The sequence below is a fragment of the Solea senegalensis genome, linkage group LG9 (assembly GCF_019176455.1).
Source record: "Solea senegalensis isolate Sse05_10M linkage group LG9, IFAPA_SoseM_1, whole genome shotgun sequence".
Classification (NCBI taxonomy): domain Eukaryota; kingdom Metazoa; phylum Chordata; class Actinopteri; order Pleuronectiformes; family Soleidae; genus Solea; species Solea senegalensis.
Window position 1 is genome coordinate 16,417,988 of NC_058029.1, and position 23,235 is coordinate 16,441,222.

At 40.8% G+C, this 23,235-nt stretch overlaps 1 protein-coding gene and 1 long non-coding RNA gene across 3 annotated transcripts; one reads left to right on the top strand and one right to left on the bottom strand.

Annotated features, from left to right (window-relative positions):
• Positions 1-733: 733 nt before the first annotated feature.
• On the bottom strand, positions 734-9,997 carry si:dkey-262k9.2. 2 transcript variants are annotated; one of them, XM_044034947.1, is made up of 8 exons: positions 9,882-9,997; positions 4,464-4,524; positions 4,086-4,121; positions 3,590-3,622; positions 2,789-2,854; positions 2,615-2,683; positions 2,359-2,401; positions 734-1,155 (listed from the first exon to the last, which is right to left on the bottom strand). In XM_044034947.1, the coding sequence occupies exons 2-8, from the start codon at positions 4,513-4,515 to the stop codon at positions 1,110-1,112; spliced, it is 345 nt and encodes a 114-aa protein (XP_043890882.1). In that variant the 5' UTR covers positions 4,516-4,524; positions 9,882-9,997; the 3' UTR covers positions 734-1,109. The 2 variants fall into 2 exon arrangements, with proteins under 2 accessions (XP_043890882.1, XP_043890883.1); XM_044034948.1 differs by lacking the exon at positions 9,882-9,997 and adding an exon at positions 7,122-7,273.
• Positions 9,998-10,186: 189 nt separating this feature from the next.
• LOC122775016 lies at positions 10,187-15,241 on the top strand. The gene is made up of 3 exons (XR_006361053.1): positions 10,187-10,350; positions 11,197-11,303; positions 14,812-15,241. It is a non-coding gene; the product is annotated as an uncharacterized LOC122775016 (long non-coding RNA).
• Positions 15,242-23,235: the final 7,994 nt, after the last annotated feature.

Here is a 23,235-nt window from a genome sequence, read left to right on the forward strand (position 1 = left end):
AGCCAGTGTTTGAGCCAGTGTTGTTGACTCAATTCTCCCAATGAAGCCACAAAGGACATTCTGAACAGGGACTCGTCTCCTGTTTTCCTCTCTCTGTTGCAGCAAATCGGACAACCTGTGCTTTCGGTTTATTTGACAGAAAGCTTTCCTTCAGAGGGCCATTAAATCATTTTAATCATAATGTGTATCACTGAAACAAAGGCATTGTTGATATTTATTCACCCCCCCCCCACAGACACACACACACACATAACCAGCTTCCCTCTACCAGTGTGTCCGTCTGTCTCCACAACATTCAGAGCTATTACTAATCTGTGCGACTATAGTGAAAGAATTTCAAAACCAAAAAGAGGGGTGGAAAGAAAGCATAATTCAGTCATGGTGGTTGATTAATTTGTAATAATGTGTTCACACTGGCTATTTGCACTCATTTCTTTTTATGGAGGCTGAGAAGACAGAGGACGGGCTTTATCTTCCTCGTGCAATGCCTCTTGTCATTCCTAATGGGCCAGGAAGAGAAGATGTCAGACAAGTGAATAGGAGAATGAACTAAGCTCTGGGTTTTCTTATAGTGGATTAGCATGATTTGTCTCACTCAAACCACCATTTCACAACGGCACATCTGTTCCACACAAAAAAAGAAAGAAAAAACACCAAATCAAATACGAACACAGTTTCACTGCATAGCTGGTGGGAATAATGTCTTGTTTCAGGTGGTTAAAAAAAAGGGGTTGGGGGTTTCTGGCTGTGCTAAATTATCCCTTTTAACAAAAGAAGCTTTAAGCCATATTCACTGGCTTTGATTTGGATTCCTCAAATAGAATCCAATTAGAGCATTTGAATGAGCTCCAAATGTCCTGGGCTAAATTGTGTGTACGTGGAGCACAAATGGCAGGAACAAAAACGAAAACAAAAATAAACAAACACATGTTGCATACGTAGTGATAGGAGGCTGCGTAGGAGTGAGCAGTGAAGTGAAAGGTGAGAAGCAGGCTGTTGTGCAAAGAAGTCTAACTGTCCTGACTCAAAGAGTGGGAGACGACATAGCCCAGTGCGTTGCTCCTCTCTTGCCTGCATGTTATACAGTTGAACAGCAGCTCCGCCGCAGACTAGACACCCCCTTTATGGTCCTGCTCTGTAGGGACGGAGTAGACCCTGAAAAACAAAACAGTAGGCCGTTATAAGGTGTGTTTTAGGCTCCTTCCAAGGACATGTCACGCATCCTTGCGTGTGAATTTCATGAAAACGTAATGTCTGCTTGATGCTGCAGGGCACTGACAGGTGCACAGTGACTGCAACACCCTGAAATATTCCTCCTCCCCAGGTGGAACTTTAAAACCTTGAAAGGCACTGTTGATCCAACAAGGCAAAGGTTGCTGTGTGATTAAGCCTCCTTTTCAGCAGAGCCATCAGTCAGCACCAAACACTGCCAGAGCTGACTGCAGCTCTGGGAGGCAGCCAGTAATCCTGTGGATGAATTTAACCCTTGCAGACTGGCTTGGGTGTCTGCTTCACAGTGCTAGTGCTCCTGATGGTTGAGGAACTCATTATGAACTAATTTGAACTGTGAAACCTCTTTGACCCAACCTGCAGGCCATCATTGCTGCGTGCCAGAACAAAGACAAGTGATTACTCTGCAGAAATCCAACTGTGCCAACTGTGGTTTAAAAAAGAAAAAAGAAAAAAGAAAATAAGTTTTGAACAGTGGTAAAGTGTGAAGCAAGAACCTCTCTCTGTATAACTGGTTTAGGCTGTTCGGCTGTATGAGTGCTGTTGGCAGATTGTTGTCATGACGCCAAGATTATGTTTACAGGGTTGTTTTATTCCCCGAGTAGAGTCATCTCCTCCTCATCTGAGATTCATGAGGTAAGCGTTGAAACAGGTTAACTCCTGTCCCATTTGGTCATACAGAGTCAGTGACACAGTCTTAAGGCTATTGTTTGATGTCTAACATTTAACAGACTTCAGTTGGGGAGTCTCCAGCAGTGGTGCAGGGCCTCAGGCTATATTACTAATTGCTATACAAGTCTGGACAGACCCAGATCGTTAGGTGAGTGTTGTGTTAGGATTTTTTTTTTCATTTTGATGCTGAAGAGTTGAACGCAGTAAGGTAAATTTGCATCGCCGCAGACAACCTGTTACCCATCAGACTGGTTCAGTCACCTGCAGGCTGACTTGAGGTCAAACGAAGCATGAATATATCTCTCAGCTAAAGTATGCCGCACAAACAAAAAAAATGTGTTTGTCTTGTTTACGATGAGAATGGGGTTTTACAATATAGGGGGGTAGAGATCTTGAAGCCCCAGCTAGAAGAACAGCTCAAGTTTATAATCAAACGTCGGGCAAATGTACACTTACCCTTGCTGTCGACTGTGCATGCGGCGTCTTACCAACATTACGGCTGCAAGGGGGTAAAAGAAAAAAAAAAAAGGGGACAGGTCACAGCTGCACAAGAGAAATGTTTCCTATTTGCTTAGGTATTACCAGCTTTACAAGGCGGCTGTGGCCAAGCAATGAAGGTTTTTACAGCAGTGCATTTATCAACTGTGTGAATCAAACAACCATTACTCCACATTTCACTCAATTATGCTTGAACAAAACACAGGGCACTTACCGACTATTGCTGCAACCGAGAGAGCCACAACAGCCACAGCTACGACGGTGATAACCAGCACGAGCTGATCTGAAACATAAGACACAAATCTTAGCACGTAACATCTGATATCTGTATTTGTAACACTCAGACTGTTCATTTGCTGTAAGACATTATAACAAACATGTGTCAAACCTGTGTTTTCTTCTCCTGTGGTTTTATCTACAACTGAAGAACCACGAGAATGTTTGTTGTGAACGTCTGGAAACAGACAATAGGTTAATCGGGTTACAGTTAAGACAATAGAACAGCTACACTATCAGCAAAAGTCTCATCAAGATGTTATGAATTGTTGCTGAGCTGCTACAAGCCAAAACAAATATTTGATACAGGATCGAGGTCATTAAAGGAACAGTTCTACAATTTAAGAAGTCTGACGTACCATCATACGTCAGACTTCTTAAACGAAATGCTACAGGCACTAGCCCAGCTTGAGCCTACAGACTGGCAGAGTGAGAAACTATATCTAGCTGTGTCCAAAGACACCGAAGGCCCCTCTCTGACATCTTAGCTCACCCACCTATTTTGACATTATGGCTCCTTTTCCAATAACTGCCTGGTTGCAGCCTCGTTTTAACAGATCTGCAATTCTATCAAACGTCAATCAAAGTGGAGATGAGGAGTGACGGAGAGAGGCGCGGAAAGAGAATGAGAATGCCGATGTTAATTAGCTGACCAGGAGGATGGCGGAGATGTCACCGTGCTCACTGGCCTTTTGGCACAGTCCACAGGGGTCCTCAAGAGAGCTAATTGATTCCATTCATGGGGTAACGGTTGGGTAGAGCCAAAGCATCGCACCGGACTAGAGCATCCAAAATATAATGCTGACTTACTGACAACAATCACAGAGGCCATAACCTTCCCATACTCTTGTCTGGACAGCTGCCATTATTGTGTTAGTGGATGTGACACAAAACAATACAGAAAATCACTCACCATTTATCTTACTCAAATCCTCATCATCTGTGTCTGTAAAATAAGAGCAAAAAATAGCTGCTTATGGTACACAAATTCAATTGTTTTAATCAGTAACGGTCAGCATATAGTTTTAATCTTTGGGCAACAATATTGATTGAAGGCTTTAATCAATACTGATTAAAGAAACATCAAGAGTCAACACTGGACACAGAAAACCAAAATTATAGATGAGAAAGCTGAACCGTAGGCAACAAAATTACACCCAGTAACACTACAGTGGACACAACTGTGAGCTTACAGTGAGATCATTTCTTTTCCAACAAATGTACAACATATTTTCTTTTCTTTTTGTTGGTGCGTGAGCATGTGATAAAAACTCTCAGCTGAGTTTTAAAATGTATATGTGTTTATTTTAAAAAGAGTTATCTCGTAATGTCTCCCAGTACCAAGCCAAGTGAAAGACAAGTTAAAGAAGTTCTGTTGTTCCATTGGACACAAAAGATTATTGACTTACCGTCATCACCTGATCCTTCACTCTCGTCTGATACAGCTGCAAACAAAAACACACAGAGATGCAGTCACAATACAACTTTTGGTGATCATTATTCATTAGAATTCTATTTAAGTCAAATTAATTGATGGGGTGGAGACTAACAACAGCTTTAAGAAATTAAAGCAATGGGTTGCTAATAAAAAAAAATGTTCCTCCCTACATACTTGTTTCTTTTGCTGTAGCAATGTAATTGGAAAGTGAGTGCATACATTAGTGCCGGTGCATACAGCACAGTCAATGTTGATACACGGGTAGGTGAGGAAAAACCTGCCAGCGCAGAGACACATAAACCAGATAAGATGCTTATCACCTGAAAGCGTCACAGAGATGAGAACATACCAGTAGCGGCTGGAAGCAGCAGCAGCAGACACAGAAAAAGCAATCGCATCATCTTCAAATGCTGCGAAGGGAGAGAGAGAGAGAGAGAGAGAGAAACCAGGTTAAAAATATCAGCTATTAATATTCAGCGTCATTGATGTGTGTGAAATTGCGGTGTTTTGGTTTAGAGGTGGAGTGCGGCAGAAAGCAGAAATGCTGTCTATTAATGGAACTTGTCTGACTTTAAGAATCGCACAATGTTTGTGTTTTCCAAGCCAATCGGTCCTTGTGCTGTTTGGAGGCATGTATGCAAATCTACGTTGTAATTTGAGGTAGGCGTTAGCGGGGTGGGGGTCAGTGAGTGACAACCTTATTTCCCATAGTGCTCAGCAAAAAAAGTGTTGAGATTTCTGTCACTGTTGGCTGGCAGCAGGTGTTGATTCAACATTTTCCCTTTCTCTTTTTAAAGCCACACAACGTCGCTCGTGTTTCACAACAACAACAAAACAACGGTCACTGTTTCCACTGCTTTCCGCTGAGAAGACGAAAAACATTCAGCGTGAATCATTTTTAATCATTCTAACTACAAAATGAGAAACATGTGCTTGACACATCCAGTAATTGTATCTCATCAGAGAAACTAAGTGATAGACTTACATTGGGTGTGAGTTCGTTTTGCTTTTTGTTGTTCTTAAGGATAAATGGCCCAACTTCCTCATGGCACGTGGCCCAAAACAAACCCTACCTCGGCTCCCAATCGTTATCCGGTAGATGTGAAACGCAGATGTTTCTGAGGCTGCCTAACAAAGCCCCAGCTGTATTCCAACACAATATGAATGTTGATATTTTTAAATGGGAAATCATGGGAATGACCTCTCCTCTGGTTGAGGTCCCGGATGATCCCTCATTGGTCAGATTTAGCCACTGAGTTTGGCACGGGATCAGGAACCAATAGTCATTCATGTAAAGTTTGATAGTGTACGCAGAGGGAACTCTGCCATTGACATTTGTGCCAAAAGTCATACTGAAGGCGCCTCTTCATTGTTAGCCATGCCTATTGTGCCCCTGTTTCCTCCATGACATAAAACAACCTCAGTAACCCTGACTGTTAAGTAAGTTGTATGCAGTTAGTGACATACTGTTTCCTGTTTACTACAAATGAGTTATACACACGACACTGTATTGTACATGGTGAAAGGAAATTAAAAGGAAAAGATGCATGGGCATTAAAAAGGATAGGCTACTTAGCATCAATTCATTATTTTCACAAGGTTTCATGAGGCAGTTTTATGAAAGACAAGAGCAAACAGTATTCCTGTCCATGAATGCTGCCATGGTAGTTGATGTCGTTCATGTGAGACAAATGTCCACGCAGTAGAACGCAGTCCACAAATACATTATCATCGTGCTAAATTAGCAGAACAGCATCAAGAACTGCTTTGGTTAAGTATATTGGAAAAAGATGTTAATCACACAACAGAGGCTGATTGGAGACCAAGGGTAGTGTGGGTTGTTCTGCTGCTCTGAATAGATTCAGTAAACCTCCAAACACAAATAACCTCAGAAGCTGCAAATAAAATCCCCTTCAGTGTCCAATTTGCTTTTCAGAGTCGCTTTGGGGCGAAATAATAAGCTGATCCCATTTGGAAATATTTATCAACCCAGTCCACTGCTTCCACATTAAAATGGCTCCTGACACCTGTATTATTTCTCAGATTGGGTAGTATATTCTTATACATTTGAATACCACCAGAGTCATAGCTGCCTTCTGACGGGAGAAGCAAAGATCGTAAAATTAGAAACCTACAATCATAAAACTGGAGAGTATTGCTGCAAAAAAAGAAAGGCATCAACTGTACAGTGTGCGGTTGCTGTAGGGTGATAGAGTCGTGTTTTTGTGCACATTTTCCCAGTGCAGGATTAACCCTGAAACTCATTCCTGTCTGGTCAGCCCAGCCCACAGAACACCTACATCTTGTTTACCAGGTTTAAATTTGAATGATAGACACTTTCCACTCATTCAAACCCACCCAAGGCAATCTAGATTAAAAGAAAGACAAACAGAAAAAACAAAAACACAAACAGAGGTTTACTACATATACATAAACAGACCTGCATGCACAGACACGGACTGCCTCTGTCTTATCCGTTCACACAGATAACATCCCTGTGCTCAAACTCGCCACTTCGGATAAGGCTTTAACACCATCGATAGGAATTGCTAACATGCAAAGATATCAAAATGACTATGGCCTATAAAGTCTAATGGAAAACAGATACAAGCAGGGGGAAATAAGAGAGAAGATAGAAAAAGAAGAACTTTGGTGATTGTGAAAATGTGTCAGAGTTAAAGGAGATGTGCTCTAAAAGGAAATGAGCACAACAAGAAGAGAGTGCAGCAGGGAAAATCCACTCAGATCATTTGTTATTCATTTCCATTCAATTTTATAAAAGTGGTGGCTTACTCCACTTCAGTGAAGGGAGAAAATATTCTTATTGAAATGTTTACTCCACTCTGCCATCTCTCCAGAAGCTGTTTATCTAAGTAAGTTTGATGCAAATCTCTTTTTCTCTCTCTCTCTCTGTAGCGCAACACACTTTTCACTGGACCGTGCACAAAGTAACAAGAAAGCTCACGATAAAATAACAAAAAACTAAAATAAAGCCAATACACAGTACCTCAGTTGGTGTCACGCATGCCAGTGAACAATGTCCTCCACTGAGTGAATACGTGGTTGTCGTTTGCAGTACAGATGATTTGTGGGTGACTTGTTGAGCATGAGAACACAAAAGGCCAGCAGTAAAGTAGCTAAGTGGATATGAGAGTGTCTATGACAATCTTGGATATCCTGTATTTGTGAACACCCCCGTTCATGCCCTCTCTCTCTTTTGCATGTGTGTGTGTGTGTGCACAAATATGAAACTTGTTAACAGACACAAGAAAATAAATCCGATAGTTGCACCATAATGTTGACATTTTCAGTCTCTGTTGTGACCAAAGCAGCAATAATCAGATTTCGAGCATATACAGCAAGCTGGGCACGTACACCTCATATTTACTTCTTTTTTTTTTTTGTTATCAGATGGAGACAAATCTGCTGTCCCAGACTAGACATGGTGTTTACACAGCCCAGGCTACCTGACACTCTGCCTCACCTCTCCTCAAAGAAATAAGCTAAATATGCGCGTTATGGGTTCAACAAAGATTTTGTGCCCCGTGTTCAAGAAGCTTCATTAGCACATTCAATAGCAAATAAAAGCACTTACTTGCGTGTTTACTGAATATTTTTGCAACCAAGAGTTCATTTCATTATAAATCTGTCAATTAATAGTTGTTAGAATGTCAGATGATGGTTAATATTCAAATCACTGTTTCTTGACATCCTCAAATGTCTCATTTTATCAACAAACAGAGGAGCAAAAAAAAAAAAAGTTAGTTAGTCATTTCGTAGCCAATTACTTATCAGTGAATTCTTGCAGCTTTATTATTTAGGTCAGAACACATCCAGAATACACACGATCAAGTGTCAATCACAGCTGTTCTTGTTAGGTCTCTGCACTGACTTCTATCCGGACAGCCTAACCACAACCTGGACCATAAACCCTTCTTAACCTAACCACAATCCCACACGATGTCTGCCTCATTGGGACCACATTTTGGTCGCCATGAGGACTACTGTTCCTGACAATGTCTCACACACACACATTTGAGCAGCATTCATAGTGAAGGACCCTCATTGACATAATACATGCACTAGCCTCTTACCCTCACCTTAACCATCACAACTAAATGCCTAACACCTTAACCTAACCTAAACGCAATTCTAATCCTAACTCTCAAACCTGGTCTTAGCCCCCAAAAAGCCCTTTAAAGATGTGAGGACCAGCCAGTTTGTGTTTTTTTTGGTCCCCACAAAGCCACACATACAAGAACGTACACACACAGGAAGTGGGATAAAGGGTGCCAAGAGTAGATTTTTTATTCAGGGTTTATGTACAGGGTTCTGTAACTCACTTCCTTCAGGAAGAAGTTTGCACATTTGAATGGATGATGATGTAAAAGGTGTCACACCCTGACTCACTCTGTGACAAACAGAGCTGCTGCTGCTCTTTTTGAAAGCTTCAAAAATCTTCCCGTGAGTTGCTCACTGAGAAAGTTTTGGACAGACACTAACTCACACAGTTTAGCGAACTTGATAAGACGGAAGAAAATGTATGGGGAGGGAACAGAAGAAGCCGTAGTGCTTGAGGAGATACAGTGCTGCTCAGTAACCAACCAAAAGAGTCCAAGTGTAGAAATTTAGTGTAACAATACAACCAAAAATAAAATGTATATTACCAATTATTAGACTGATGACCTACCCACAAAGAGGAAAGCCAGTTCTGTTGCCACGTTTGAGGAGAGTGATGTTTTAAAACTCTCACCATCTCTACTATTATTTCTTCCACTGCTATATAATTTCTTCCTTTGGCCATGTATCCACATCAAATTCCATAAAGCCAATCCTTAATTTGTATGCTGTATGGCACATTAGCAAAAGTATAACCTCCGTGATTTGTAAGGCAATTAATAAATGACTTAAAATGTTTTTCACGATAATTAATTATAATTCACATCATCTGGGAGCTGCACCAACTCACCAGGTGTGCCGATTGTCCACCGTAACCATCTCTGCCTCGTCCTTCTGACATTGGCTGACTCCACATGCAAGTGCAGTCTATTCATTAATGACTTGAAAGGAAAACACACTTAACATAGGCTATGTTTGTTTTTCCATTGATTGAAGCGTGTGTCCAGTGCAATAATGCAGTCGTCTGCCTCTTAGTGAGTGCCGAGGTTCTTATTGAGCTATTGTGTGTAAATGTTTGGCTGCAATCAAACTACATTCAACTAAATTTGCATAAGCATTAGAGCACAACCCGACTAGTTTTTCAGCATGTCTGTCCTTTCTTCACCCAAGTCCTCATCCACGCTCTCGTCGGTATTTGCATTATTAGCACTAGTTCACCACTCTCTTCACCTGCATCACTCAAGTCTCAACAGTTCTGCTGTCTACCTTGAGAAGTTATATTTGTCTAGTTTTGAGTGTTGAATGAGGTGTGGCTTTGTTTTTGCTCTTGGCCTGACAAAAGATATTAATCTGTGTGCTGTTGGAGGGAATTATAGTCTCAAGTTATTGTATCTTGAGAAAGCGTTGGTTATACACAATTGTATCAGAGAAAACGCCACTGCACTAAATACTAGTTTGCTCTTGTTACACTGCTTATCCAATGACTTAAAATACGTGATCCTTTTATTTCTGTTTAATTGACTTTTGTGTCATAGTCTCAGTTACAATCCACACAAACAATAATACGCTTGTTAAAGAACAATCAGTAAGAATACACCACAGTTTTATGCAAATAACTCAGAATGTATATGATAAAAGGTACACTTACATTTCAGTGAGCTGCTGTTTAGAATTGTCTTTACACACTGTTGGTATGTTGCTGCTCCCACGCAAAGATCCTTGTTATCATGGAAACTGCCAGAGTGAGTGTGCACGTTAGTGCAGGTGTACTCAGTCAGGAAGTTGGAGCTCTGTTCTCCATTGGCTGCTGGGCAGGTTGAAATGTGACACCACCCTGTCTTATCTCTGTTGCACAAGTAGACGCACTGTGCTAATAGAGAAACCTGGGCATGAATGTTGTCATTCAGTGAAAGCATGTTAATTATCATCATATCTGCTGCCAGGACTCTTTGTTAATTGTCTTATTGTTTTATCCGTGTGCCCTTGTATTGCAGTTGTTGTTTTAAATGTGAGTTTAATGTGTGTAATCTCCTCTGCAGGTCACAATTATAGCCGCTGGTGTTTGGACTGCAGTCACAGTGAAGGTTTTGGAAACTTTCAGCGTGTCCTCCTCTCTGGTAGCCAGCCAAAGACAATTCACCTGCCATTATCTCTGTCCTGAAGTTGTCAGTAGAGTTTAAGTTACAAGAAGCTATAGGTTTTGTGGTTGGTTTTACCTGTTCCAAACAAACACCTCGGGATTGTTTGTACGGATTTGTTCAGTTAAAACCAGTCTCTCAGTGGGGTTTCGATTACATTTCCCCCCTCTTTGTTAACACAGGACTACTGCCCATTTCCCTGTTGGCAATAACGTCTGTTAATGCAAATCTCAACATCACCACCATCACAGAAAGAATAAACATGTCTCTTGTCTGTAGAGTTGTTGTGGTTGTTCCAGTTGAGACATTGATAAAATTCACATTATTTGTGACGGTCAACAATAATTGTACTGCAGAAAAATATCTGCCAGACTTGATATGAGTCGGCTGCCTGATAATGCAGGTTACACCTCCTCAAACAGACACAGATATGACAGAAGTGTGTTTGAGGTATTTTGCAGTGCTTTGCATGCTTAGGCATGGACTCTGAATGTACACTTATATGTACAGTCAAATGATTTCAGAAACAGAAGTGCTTAATCAAAGATGGGAAACCACTCCGTTTGTTGAAAACTAAAACATGCTCTGCGTGGGGTGACTCTTATTACCGCATGTTTGATGGAAGAGAGTTTGTCCTACAGGGAAACTGTAACTAGACTTTGGCCACTGTCTCTGTCTTTCACACAGTGGAGATAAACATCCAGGGTATTCATCGCTCCATGGTTAAAGACAAAAATCACGTTTTAGGGAAAGTTACAGCAACATAGACTACTTAAACTTTGAATTGTATCCTTTGTTTTTGTAATTGTAATGTGTCGTCTGCAGCTGGCTCCGGTGTTTGGCCTGCCTCTTCAGTATGACTGGGACCCCCACCGTCAGGTTGAAGCTGGTCCAGAGCTGTACTGGAGGCCTGTGTGGTTGCTGTGGAAATGGTAATCAGAGCTCATCAGACCCGTGTATTTTCATCTTTTATCTTTGGTGCTGAGCAGTAATACAGGGACCTGTATTGAGAACTGTGCTGGTGGTGTCCCATGTCCTGTGTGCACCCAAATCTTTTTCCTGTTGGAAACAGTGGCAACTCCGAGAGCGGGTGCACTCTGCTACAGAGAAGTGATGGACCTTTCGCAGACTGCCTTTCATATATTGATCCTCGGCCATTTGTGATTAGTTGCTGAAACAACCTATGTCTCAGTAGAAGTGCATCCTCTATGTGCAGGGTACTGACAGCTTATGCCAGCAGCTGCCAGAGGCTTGGGGCCACAGTCCAAAACCAGAGAACCATCTCCAAGTGCTGTAAAAGTTCATTTTTAATACACGGAGTACTTGACAACTGCATGGTTCTGTCTGGCCTACTCCCTGAACTAACCCAGAGACTCATTGTGATTGCACTCACACTAATGTGGAATCATGCCAATGTGACTGGGATATCTATCCTACATAGTACGTGTGATTGTGCTCATCAAGGTTCCTACTATCTCCCCAAGTCAAATTTCTTGATTGATGAGCAGTGTCAGGAGAACTTTAATGCTCATCCAGAAGATGAAATCATTCCTGATGATGGATCTGAAATATCTCAGGCTATGAGATACTAGCAAACCCAGCAGCGAATGTGTCTGTAAGCACAGTTTGTAATTTACAAGATATGGTATTTTACCAGGGATATTTTTTGTGGAAGATTACTGGATACAGAGGAAGAGTTTCAGAGCTTGTAGATCTATCGATCTACAATATTTTTATGATAACTGTCAATGACCTCTGTTACAATAACCAGACTACACTATGTCAAATTCTTTTCTCCTTTAGAGTCCACCTAACAGTGAATACCTCCTGTGTGCCAGTCATAACTGACTGTAGAACTCCAGAGTCTGGCTGCATTTACAATGACGTCTTTTATGAAATTCATGAGAACGGCTATCGAGATGAGCACTGTCAGCTGCACTGTGTCTGTGTGGGCCACAACACCATGCAGTGCACCAGCCACACAAGTCCAGGTGGATCAAAATGTGCCATCCAAGAGGGTCAGAGGGCATATCAGGCATTACAACCTGTTAAAGATAGCTTTAACTTTAATAGGTTTTATCCCTATTTTGTAATGAGGAAGAATCTGATCCTATTGTTGTTATTTAGCAAGGGCAACTGTTCCTGGGGATCAATAGAGTGAACATGTCTTTGGCGAGGGAGCATTTGGGCAAAGTAAAGGTCAGAAGTTTCACATTTACAAACATGCTGTTTAAATTGTCTTTGTTGTAACACATTTCTAAATGTTCAGATTGATGGTGCTCTGTGGAGTCTTCCTGTTCAATTTGAATAACAGTCCATTTTGGCTCGCTTACTCGTGTTGGCGTAAATTCCGGGATGGTTGTTAATTATGGAGGACTTAATCTGATACAAATAGGGATTCTAGCCTCTCATCAAATGACAAACTGAGTCTAAATGGCAGCCATGCAAATCATATTTCTATATTTGCATCTTCCTGATCCCTGTCACCACCTGGAAAATGCTATCATGAAAATGTGATCTCTATTCTCGGGACAGCTGAATTTGCATCTGATTGCATCTGTGGCCTTCTTTCAGAACTGCATGAATGACTTGTGTGTGTGTGTCTAATGCGAAAGAATAAATGTTTTGCAGTAGTTTGAGAGAATACACTGAATACACTTTGAGAGAATACACTTCAGCTCCTGCCAGGGGGCAGGAGCTGAAGTCAAACCATGGAGGAGTGAGAAGTGCTGTGAGTGATATTAATGTTGACTCTCTACATGTGTTGTTTTGGTACGCCAGTAAATCACTGAGGTCTGCACACATGCTTCTGTTGTACTTTCAGAACTCTGACAAGATCTATACGATTAAGTTGGAAGATTGATGTGAGGCTAGCTGAACTTTGGACTGCACCTGATTTCATTCCCCTCCTCCCACAATACTCTTATGCCCTGGAAATTCACACTACAATATGTGTCAGTGCATGCCCTGAGTCCTATGGTATTTTATCCACTGCCCGTGGCCCTGTTATGAGGGATGTCACTGTGACTGTGGGTACACACACAGTGGAAACGGCTGTGTCATAGCTGAGCAATGTGGCTGTTTTTATCATGCTCACTACCTATGAGGTGGGTGGATGCAAACACATCGTATATCAATTAGCATTTAAAATTGTGTTCCTTCATCATATCAATGCGATGAAGCTGCATATTGTGCGTGTTTTTCTTTTTGACAAACGGTTTCCATTACTTATGGGTGTACCCTTGTTACACATTTACATGTGACTCCACTCCACTGCCATTACAGTTCTAAACATGTTGCCACACTTCAGCGAAACGAGTGATGTTCTTTAGTTATTCATGCACTACTAATAATATGACTCATTATTGATTGTGCCAAACGTACAGAGGCCTCACCTGAATGTGACACATGACTAATCACATAATCCCAGGCCTTTGTGTCATCCTGGTTTGTTGTTTTCCTTACTGTTAAGAGAAATAGCTGGATAACACATGCCAACAGTGACTCACCATTCTCTGTAGATTGGGGAGAGATTGTAGACAGAGGGATGTTTTGAGCTGTTAAACTGCTCTGCCACTGCCATCATGTGCTGTGAGTCTGCGTCTTGCCCTGAGGGAGAGAGCTGCACCCTTAACGATACCTGGGGCTGTTCAAGAAGAGCTAGGTCTATCTGGTTCTGCTGGGTTGGGTGATATTACCTCACAGGCTAACTGTTTTTCACTCTCCTGCACCATTCAGTCAGATTGTATGCTACTTTGATTTTCTTTAAGAGCTGTTTTGTCAACTCATACCGACCACAGTTTTGTTTTTGTTTTTTTCTTAGTGCCCTTTCATTTTGTACTCCCGTCTGCCTGTGGGCTTCTGAATGATTTTACCGCTTTGTCAGTTGAGATTTAATAATGCCTCCTTTTAAAATAAATAAGTAAATGTCTTATGGAAAGCTGTGGCATTCTAAAAGTAATAATATAAGTGTATTGGTATTAACATTTACTGTCAGCCTAAATATGCTTTGATTTTTGCGCACAACCTCATATTTGCACAACTCATTTACATATTGTTTTCTTTGTTATATACTGTAGCAGTAGTTTTATGGATGCTGTCTTTAGCTGCATGTGTCTCCTGCTTGACTGGATATTTTGGGATTTTTGAAATGGGGTTGTATGAGGTACTTATAGTCACTTATAGTATTACATATTATATATATATATTTGTGTATATACATATCTATATATATATAGATATATATATACTTTTTGTTAATTGGCTAAAATGATTTTGTATGTATCTTTTCTATATACATGTGAGTGCACACCCCAGTTTGTTATAATTAACAACCCAACAGCTGTGTCTGTTTCAATATATGTAAAGTATGTCAGGAAGATAATGTGTGTTAAGTTTTTGTGTGTTTTCTCCTTAATATTCATTCTTTTCTCCCATCAGCCATGTCTTGCCCACTGAATAGTCATGATGAGTCCTGTGACACAGCCTGCCTTGCCACCCTTGAGATTCGGTTCAAGCCCCTGCACCTTGGCCTGGGAGGTTTTTGTCCAGTATGGTGACGCCTGTGCCCTCTTGTCCCAGAGTGGCGTCATTCACAATGGCAACAGTTGCCACAGCAACCTGTTAGTACCAGATACTAGGTATATGTGGACAAAAAGGACTTGAAATAGACTCAGAACTTCAAGTCTTGATAAATGTGAGTGGTGTTCTTCTGAAGCTCACCAGCAAAAACACTGAGAACACTGAGGTGAGCGCAAATATCAAATTGTTGCTGTATTTGTGTGTTGTTGTTGTTGTTGTTGTTTAATTGTAGTGTCATAATAAGTGGTTCTATCATCAGCACTTATAAATAAATATTATAATAAATAAACCAAACTTGACAAAGATTAATTTTGAGAATGTGTTGCACTCTGCTGACTTTAATATGTAATCTTGGCTCCCCCTACAGGTTGATGTTGTCATGAGGAACATGGCCTTTGTGGGCTCCACTGCACTTGTTTTCTCTCAGGGCTGCGCACACACTTATCCACACAAACCTGGACTTTGACGTTAGTCTTGGTATAGAATGAACAGTTAGCATCAGTCTCTCCCATAAATATGCTAACGCTACTTTTTGGACTGTGTGGAAACTTCAACACTGATCCAGACACACAGGAGCATCTCAATCCTGAGTATTTTGCTAAAGCTTGGAGTAGTGAGGTGAGCCGTTGGTGTGTTAAAGGGCTGTCTAGGCAGAAGTTGTCCAAAATGTTCATCTGAGATTCAGAGCCACTTCTCTGACCTGGAGGTTTGTGGGGAAATTCTGGAAGTTAATGGACCATTCAGACACTGTCATGCCAAAGTGGACGCACCCCTCCAGCTTTTACAAGCGCTGCCTCAATGGCTTGTGTCTTTATGGAGGTCTCCAACCTGCACTGTGTCACTTGCTTGCAGAGTATACTGCTCTCTGTCTTTCCCACAAGGCTACAGTTTATGCCTGGGGGAGTCCTAGACTCTGCAGTGAGTGTCCATACTTCCAAGCTCTGTTGTGCCAGTGAATTAAATGAATATCCTCTAAAATTGTAACTGTGAGCTGTTTGATGGCCTGTCACGAGTGGTGATCATGAAACTGAAGTGATTATTTACTTACTGTACTGTACATCCAATTAAAATGTGATTGTATTGGTTCCAAGTCACATTTTCTTAGTTTAACTTGCATGCAATGTGCTGTGACTCATTGACATTAAGGCCTCAACATTTTTAAAATACTGTTAGACCACTAGATGGTACTAATGCATCACTGGTCAACCATAACCGTTACAGCATTTCCCTTTTCTTTAGTAACTGATCTCTCTCTGTACATCCACAGACCCATCCTGTCTCTCCAACGTCCCTTTAGAACATGAGCTCTGCCTCTGTTCACCTCTGCTTTGTCTGGCAGAATAACACAGGAGAGACGCCTCCAAACACTGAGGAGAATTACTTTTGTGAAGTGGGGGTTCGTTCACACTGGCCATCTCTGTGTCCATCCAAAAAACAAAAACTGGCTGCTTTCATCAGAGCAAGTATTTCAGGGCAGGGCAACATGTGATCTACATGAAAGCAAAGCTGTTTGTGAGATCTGGCATAATGTTTCCTGTGAAGAGGGTAAAGACTGTTAGCTTGTTAGGGGTGTCCAAGGATCCCACCCCTAACCTTAATTGGCACACTGCTCTGTTGAGGGATGCCAGTGCATGTTTGATGGACAGGCATTTGTGCGGATATGCTTTGCATTGAGGGAAGGCAAATCTATCTGCAAGTGAATAAAATGTAGTTCAGGTAATGTGTTGCCTTTGCTCCTCATTGTGTCCTGATATTAGTTAAGCATCCAATTCCCCAGTGACTGTGAGGCTGTGTAATTGATGGCATGAGGTTGAAGGTCAGAATTGATCATTTTGTTTTCCATTTAATAAATGACTTTAACTTTACTTAAATAGTAAAAAAATAGTAATACAATATTGTTTGTAATCAAATTATTGGTGCTCTGCAGTTTTAGTCTTTCTTTTTACTCTCATCTTTGATGACTACCTATGTCCCCTGCTGCATCGTTGTATAGTTGGAATCATGGACTGTCAGAAGGAAGGTCGGCATCAAGCATGGTTTTCAGTTTCTCATTTACATGCTTTTGCATGAGTTTTTTGTCTTGGGTTTTTTTTTTTTGTCTTTAAGTAGAGCAGATTCATGTCATGGAAAGTGTGATGAGCAGCAGTGTGCCTGTCTGTGAAAGCCATCAGGGTGTTGGACTTGGTGTTTGCAGGCAGTACTCAGCTATGACTGAGAGTTCTTGTACCAGTGGTGATTGCTCTAAGACAGCAAGAGAAAATCAGCTTCCTCTAAAATGTTGTCAGATATGTTGATACTAGAATGTGATGAGAACGTGTCACTAGTTTGTTCAGAATCAGCTGTTTATCACGGTGACAGATCGTCTTATGAGATTGAAACCACTTGAAGCTCAGCTTCAACTGTTCTCCATGGGACGGCACAGAACGGGGGTTCTGCAAGATGATTGGAGGAACTGTCTGAAAGGCAGAACCAGTTTTAGAACGACAGCGTTGCAGAAACACACACAACAGTGAAGCCTTTTCGCCTATATAATGATCACGTTTCCTTGTTCTAGTTCTTCGTTTGCAGAATCAATCTAACACTGTCTTTTTGAGTCAAACTATGGAGCAGATTTAAGTACAATCACAAGAACCCCCCTGCTATTTTCACATTAATTGTCATTTGTTGAATTACACACCTATTGCTCTTTTGTAGGGCAAGATCCAGTTCTCTCCCAAAACTCACCTTAAAACCAATGTCGGTATGCATGTAGTCCTTAATGTAATTTAATTTAATTTAATTTAATTTAATTTAATTTAATTTAATTTAATTTAATTTAATTTAATTTAATTTAATTTAATTTAGTGAACCCACACGGACAGGGATCTGTATTTTCTGTTTGCATTCAACTGAAAACTGAAATTATAGATTCACTGAAAAGATTGGCACACTATTCGTAATACAGCCACCATGAAATTACTGGTGATGAATATCAGATTAATTATTCTTAAATGAGGAAGAACGAGTTGCGTCTGTCACATACGTCATGGATACATCTCAAGAGTGTGTCAACTCGAAGAAAGTCCAAACTCTACTTCTAGAGACAGCTGTTCATATTCATTCGTACAAACTAAGTCCAACTTAACTAGACTAACACCATCTAGTATCACTATCCCTGATGCCAGTTGCTATAAAATTATTTTTAATAGCTTCACTTTAACTCTGTCACTCTATGGAAGTGGTGGTAAGAAAAGATGACCCAAGAAAGGTTTTGGTGAAACTTTGCAATCTATAAATGTTTGTTGCATGTAATTCTCATGTGTTAAACTTGTTTTAATTCACAGGTTTATTAACAGTACATACTTTTTATAATACTTCCACCAAACAGGCCATGTAGATGCCTACTATGCGCCTCCATCACAAGTTATTCACACCGATAACGGTGGTAATTTAATGGTTGGCCTCCATGGTATTATGACTCTTCTGTCCCTGGGCTGTGTGCGCAAATAATGACCCGATGACCGAGACTGAAGAGCTCGCCCATAGCCGGAGGAGTGAAGGAGCAGAGAACTGTTCATCTGGGCTAAAGCATTGTCCTGTGCAGACGCAGAATCTTTATCAAAGCAGTGATTTATGTGGCCTCGTGTTGAATTAATTTGGGCCATTTGCAGATTGTGCTTCAGTGTCCCGAGCCTTACTCCCACAACTGTGTGACAGATTGCTGCTCTTTTGATGGTCACTACTCGGCACTCTGCAATTCCAACGCATCTTATGCTCAGTGGCGTCGACACACACTGGGAAGGGCAGGGGGCAAAAATTGGGTAGATGGGTAGATGGGTATTTTATTTTATTTTGCACTAAATATAATTCCCTGTCATAGACAGTAGTTTTTGATAGGAAGGTCACCCATAGGAAACAAAAGTTGCAAAGGCATCTTATAGGGCACGGCATACATTATCTCCACTCGAAAGGCACTTCTTTATAAACAATGATAATTTGAAGTAATATTTCGCTTTAGAGGTCACAAATGAATGGCAGCCATTGCTTATGCTGTTGCCTACCAAGCAGCTCAGACAGTGAAGGAGTGACACCTTCTGTGGTTTCGTTAAAACACCACACAGTGGATGGACTTAAAGAATGAATAATTCTCTGTCAAGGTCTCCTCCTGTGAAAACAATGACAGGCGTTAGTTATTTAAGGCTTTTGTCAATAGTTTTTATAGGGCAAAAACAAATGAACTTTGTTTTCAATTCAAACTTACATCAGTGTCTTTGTAAATGTCTTGTAAATGGAAAGTGAAGAAATATTTCCTGCTCCTTTTAATAGACACAGAAATTCTGTTCAATTCTAGATTCTTACAAATGATAAAGAGAATGGAAACATTAGTTTGGGAGAAACTATTGTTAGCAACATGAAGCATGTTTACTTGATTCTCTGCTCTATGTACCCATTCTCTTGTTTATCTGCCTTTTATTAACAACAAAACAAAAGATATCATGTGACACCAGTAAGTTGTCGTAATACTTGCATATCCTCTCCCCCTTGGTATGTCATTTCCTCAGAAGAGCCACTATGAACAGTGTAGACCTTGGTGTCGCACTATCTGTGTCACAATAGTCAAGGCTGGATCCTTCAAGTGTGTATTCATCATCCAGATGTTCTCAAAATGCTTCACCTGCACCGCATGAAGCATTTTGAGTCCCATGAATCACATGACAACAGACTTGGTGGAGCCTGGAGACAAGGCAACAATATATGTATCTAATATCAGACATACTGTCGGTGAAGCTTCTCAGTCATCCGGGTTATAATCTTCAGTATTTGGCTGTGGGTGACTGGACTTGCTTGAGTTGATTTGAAGACATTTCACCTCTCATCCAAGAGGCTTCTTCAGTTCTGACTAACTAGTAGGAAGAACCAGATATTTAACCTCTGAGGCTGATACCAGTTGAGAGAGGCGTTAAGTTGAAACTTGAACCTCCTACTAATTAGTCAGACCTGTAGAAGCCTCTTGGATGACAGGTGGAACGTCCTCAGCTCAAGCAAGTCCAGGGGTAAAACAGCAGTCAGGCTTCGAGGGGTGAGAAGGACTGTGATTCCGACTTCAAAATTTGGAGGGGGCATTTAACCTGTGTATAGCCTGCTGGAATGTCATTTTAAAAATCTATTAGGAAAAAAGAAGAAGGGAAACTATGAATTATGCCCATTTCTCACAGCACGTGACTTCAAGTGTGCCGACAAGGCGAGTGGCCCAGTCGGCTGCACACTTGGAGGGACACGGCTACTGTGTGTGCTATGTGTGTCCTCTTGTGGGAACTGTAGTGGAGGTTGTGAGGAGTGCTCCAGTGTGACCTTGGCTTTGTGCTGGTTTCTGACTGTGGCTGCATGAATGAGGGACAACTTTCTTGGCTTTCTTGTCCGTTCTCCACTGACAAAAGTTGCCAAATGTGCAACTGTAACAAAGGAAAAGTGACCTGTGGCCTCATATAAAACTGCTCAGTAATTGATGGATTTGTTTTTAAACACAGGGTGTTTGCTGGCTTTGGCTACATCACCTTGGAAGGTGTTATTCTGCCTCACCACAGTGCTTGCTTGGTGTCCGCCCTATTCTCTGGAATTTGACATGACTATTCTCTGTTAGTTAAAAGGGTGGTAAATAAAGTTATGTCTGTTATTTTAGCTGAATGGAGAACACCCTATGCGTTTAGACAAAGGAGACACATTGGCAATAGACCGTTTATCAACAACACACCGTCTGGGGAAGGAACCGACTGACTTAATTGTACCACACGTGTACAATGCCACAGCTTCTCTGTGGGAAGTTCAAGGGAGCTGTGAGTATCTTGCAAAGCTCCTGTCCAGCTGGGCTGTAGTAGCTCCTGGACAGTTGACACTTGTGGTGTGCAACCTGTCCTCACATGAAAGCATGTTCCGTGACATCCTGATGGACCACAGAATAGAATTCAAGCACTGTTCGAACAGTGGTGTTGAGCTGATATTTGTAGAGGAATGTGTGTCGGGGCCCTTTTTGCTGAAGCAGGGCACATGGACATTTGTAGCATCATGATGGACAACACTTATTTCTGTAAGTGAATAATGTAAATCACGGTGGATTTATCAAGTATCTGGCCCACTCTGAATAATGCCACCAGCTCTGTGACAGCAATAGTCCAAGGGAATGTGTTGGTCCTTCCTCTGATTCATTCCCTGATCTGCTCCAGCTACAGGATGTTCAAAGGGTTCCTAGTGCAGCCATAGAAAACCTCATGGTCAGTGTGAGTGTGCTCTCCAAGATGTGTATATTCAGATAAGGCCAATGAGCAGTGGCTCAGTCTGATCTCTCCGCATGCACATTGTGAGGGCAGCTCTTCCAGACTTGTGTGTGTGTTTCAGATCCTCCTGTGTGGATTATCAGTCACCACACAGGAAGGAATGGTGAAAGTACAACTGTGGAATCAATGTCTTACTGGTGAATGGACAGATTATTCCACAAAAGAACTGCAGTCACAGTGATATTGAGGAGAGATGCTGGGGTGGAGTCTGAGTTAGACCATGGTGACAGTCAAAGTTCCTCTCTGCTACATTATAGTAAGTTGTGTAGTCTTTGGGGACAACTTAATGATCTCCACTCACACAGTTCAGTCAATTGATGAGGCCTTGGTCATTTCCTGACGAGTAAGCCTCGCCACAGCAACACTGTGTACAAGCATTCACTAAATATTGTACACGTTTAAAGATTAAATCTCTACTGAAGTACAGTATATTTGTTTAGCAGAAACTTCACTCGGTAACTAAACCATTTAAATATTGTTTGCTGCGTCTTACTTTAAATTCTTTACACTTGGAAATATAACACTGCATGCGAGTGCAACGAGTGTCTAGTCTGGTCATGATGGGGCTGGTCCTGTGAAAAAAAGGTAAACTATGTGGGAAGTTAGCTTCAAATCACAATCACAATCACAATCACAATTTCCATCACAATAATTAAATAACGATATTCATGATGGTATTTCACAGAATTTCACAGTAAAAGTGGAAAAAAACACATTTATGAATTTAAATTTAAAATTAAATAATAACATTTGGACAACTGTAATAAAAATAATAAAAACATGCTCATATATACAGCATATATGTATGTATATATATGTATATATATGTATATATATATATATATATATATATATATATACATACATTTACATGAAATACATTTAAATGAGTGATTCATATTACCTTAGGTATTATTATTGTGAAAATATTGCTCACTGTCCATGACAATGGCTAACAATCATATTTAGTATTATACTTTGTGTATAATCTAGCTACAGGTGGAGGATGTTGTGGGCCAGTTCTCATTTTAATTTGATATTAAAAAGGAGTTTGCGTATGAGTCAGACCATAAGGTCGTTTCTGTTGATTGAGGATTGTGATCCAACAAAAATAGAGGGCACACACCTTCATTTAAATCCATAACATGTTTACAGTTACAAAGTATTTACTTTGACTCTGTCACAACATTTATTATCCTCCATTACTGCTGCTTTTCTTAGGCGATGCACCAAACCAACAGAAAGTCTCAGTGTCATTGTTTTATCTGTTTCTTGGTATTGACTGTGGCATTGCACTCCAAGCAGGAATAGACTTTAAAAACACAAGTAGCATCAAATGTTTTAAAGTGAGTAGGGTGTATTTACTTGGTGGAGTCTTTAAACTGATGGACAAGACACAAGCATTTCAAAAGTAAAGCTAATAAGAGCAGAAAAAAACAAGTCACATTTTGGGCACACATGTACAATCACTGCTGATTATGTATATGCTGTATGTGATGTGAAAGATCAAAACAAATCCTCTACATTTTGCAGTCCACAAAACAGCTCTGTTATCAAACTTGAGTGATTTCTGCTCAGAGACTCTCAGGTAATTTTGCAATTATGTAATTTGTTGCACCTTGCCCAGTTGAAAATGGATGGTTTCACAGAATACACAGAAGGTAAAGGATGAAAGTGACCTACATTTGCTATACATCAGACCCCAGAATTTCTTCTGGTTAAGATGTATAACAGGAGAGAAAACAGAGTTATGTTGTAAAAGAAAACAAAAAATAAACTCTGCAATGGCAAATTTTTGTTCTCATGAGAAAATGCTTGTGTAGCTTTTCCAAAATTCTTCCACTGTACCAGTGTTATCCCCTGATACCTCCCTTCAACCATTGTTGCCAACTCCTCAGTAAGGAAAGTAGCTAGAAGTTGCTAAATGATGTCATCACCAACTGCACAACTGACAATGTTCATGTAATTGTAA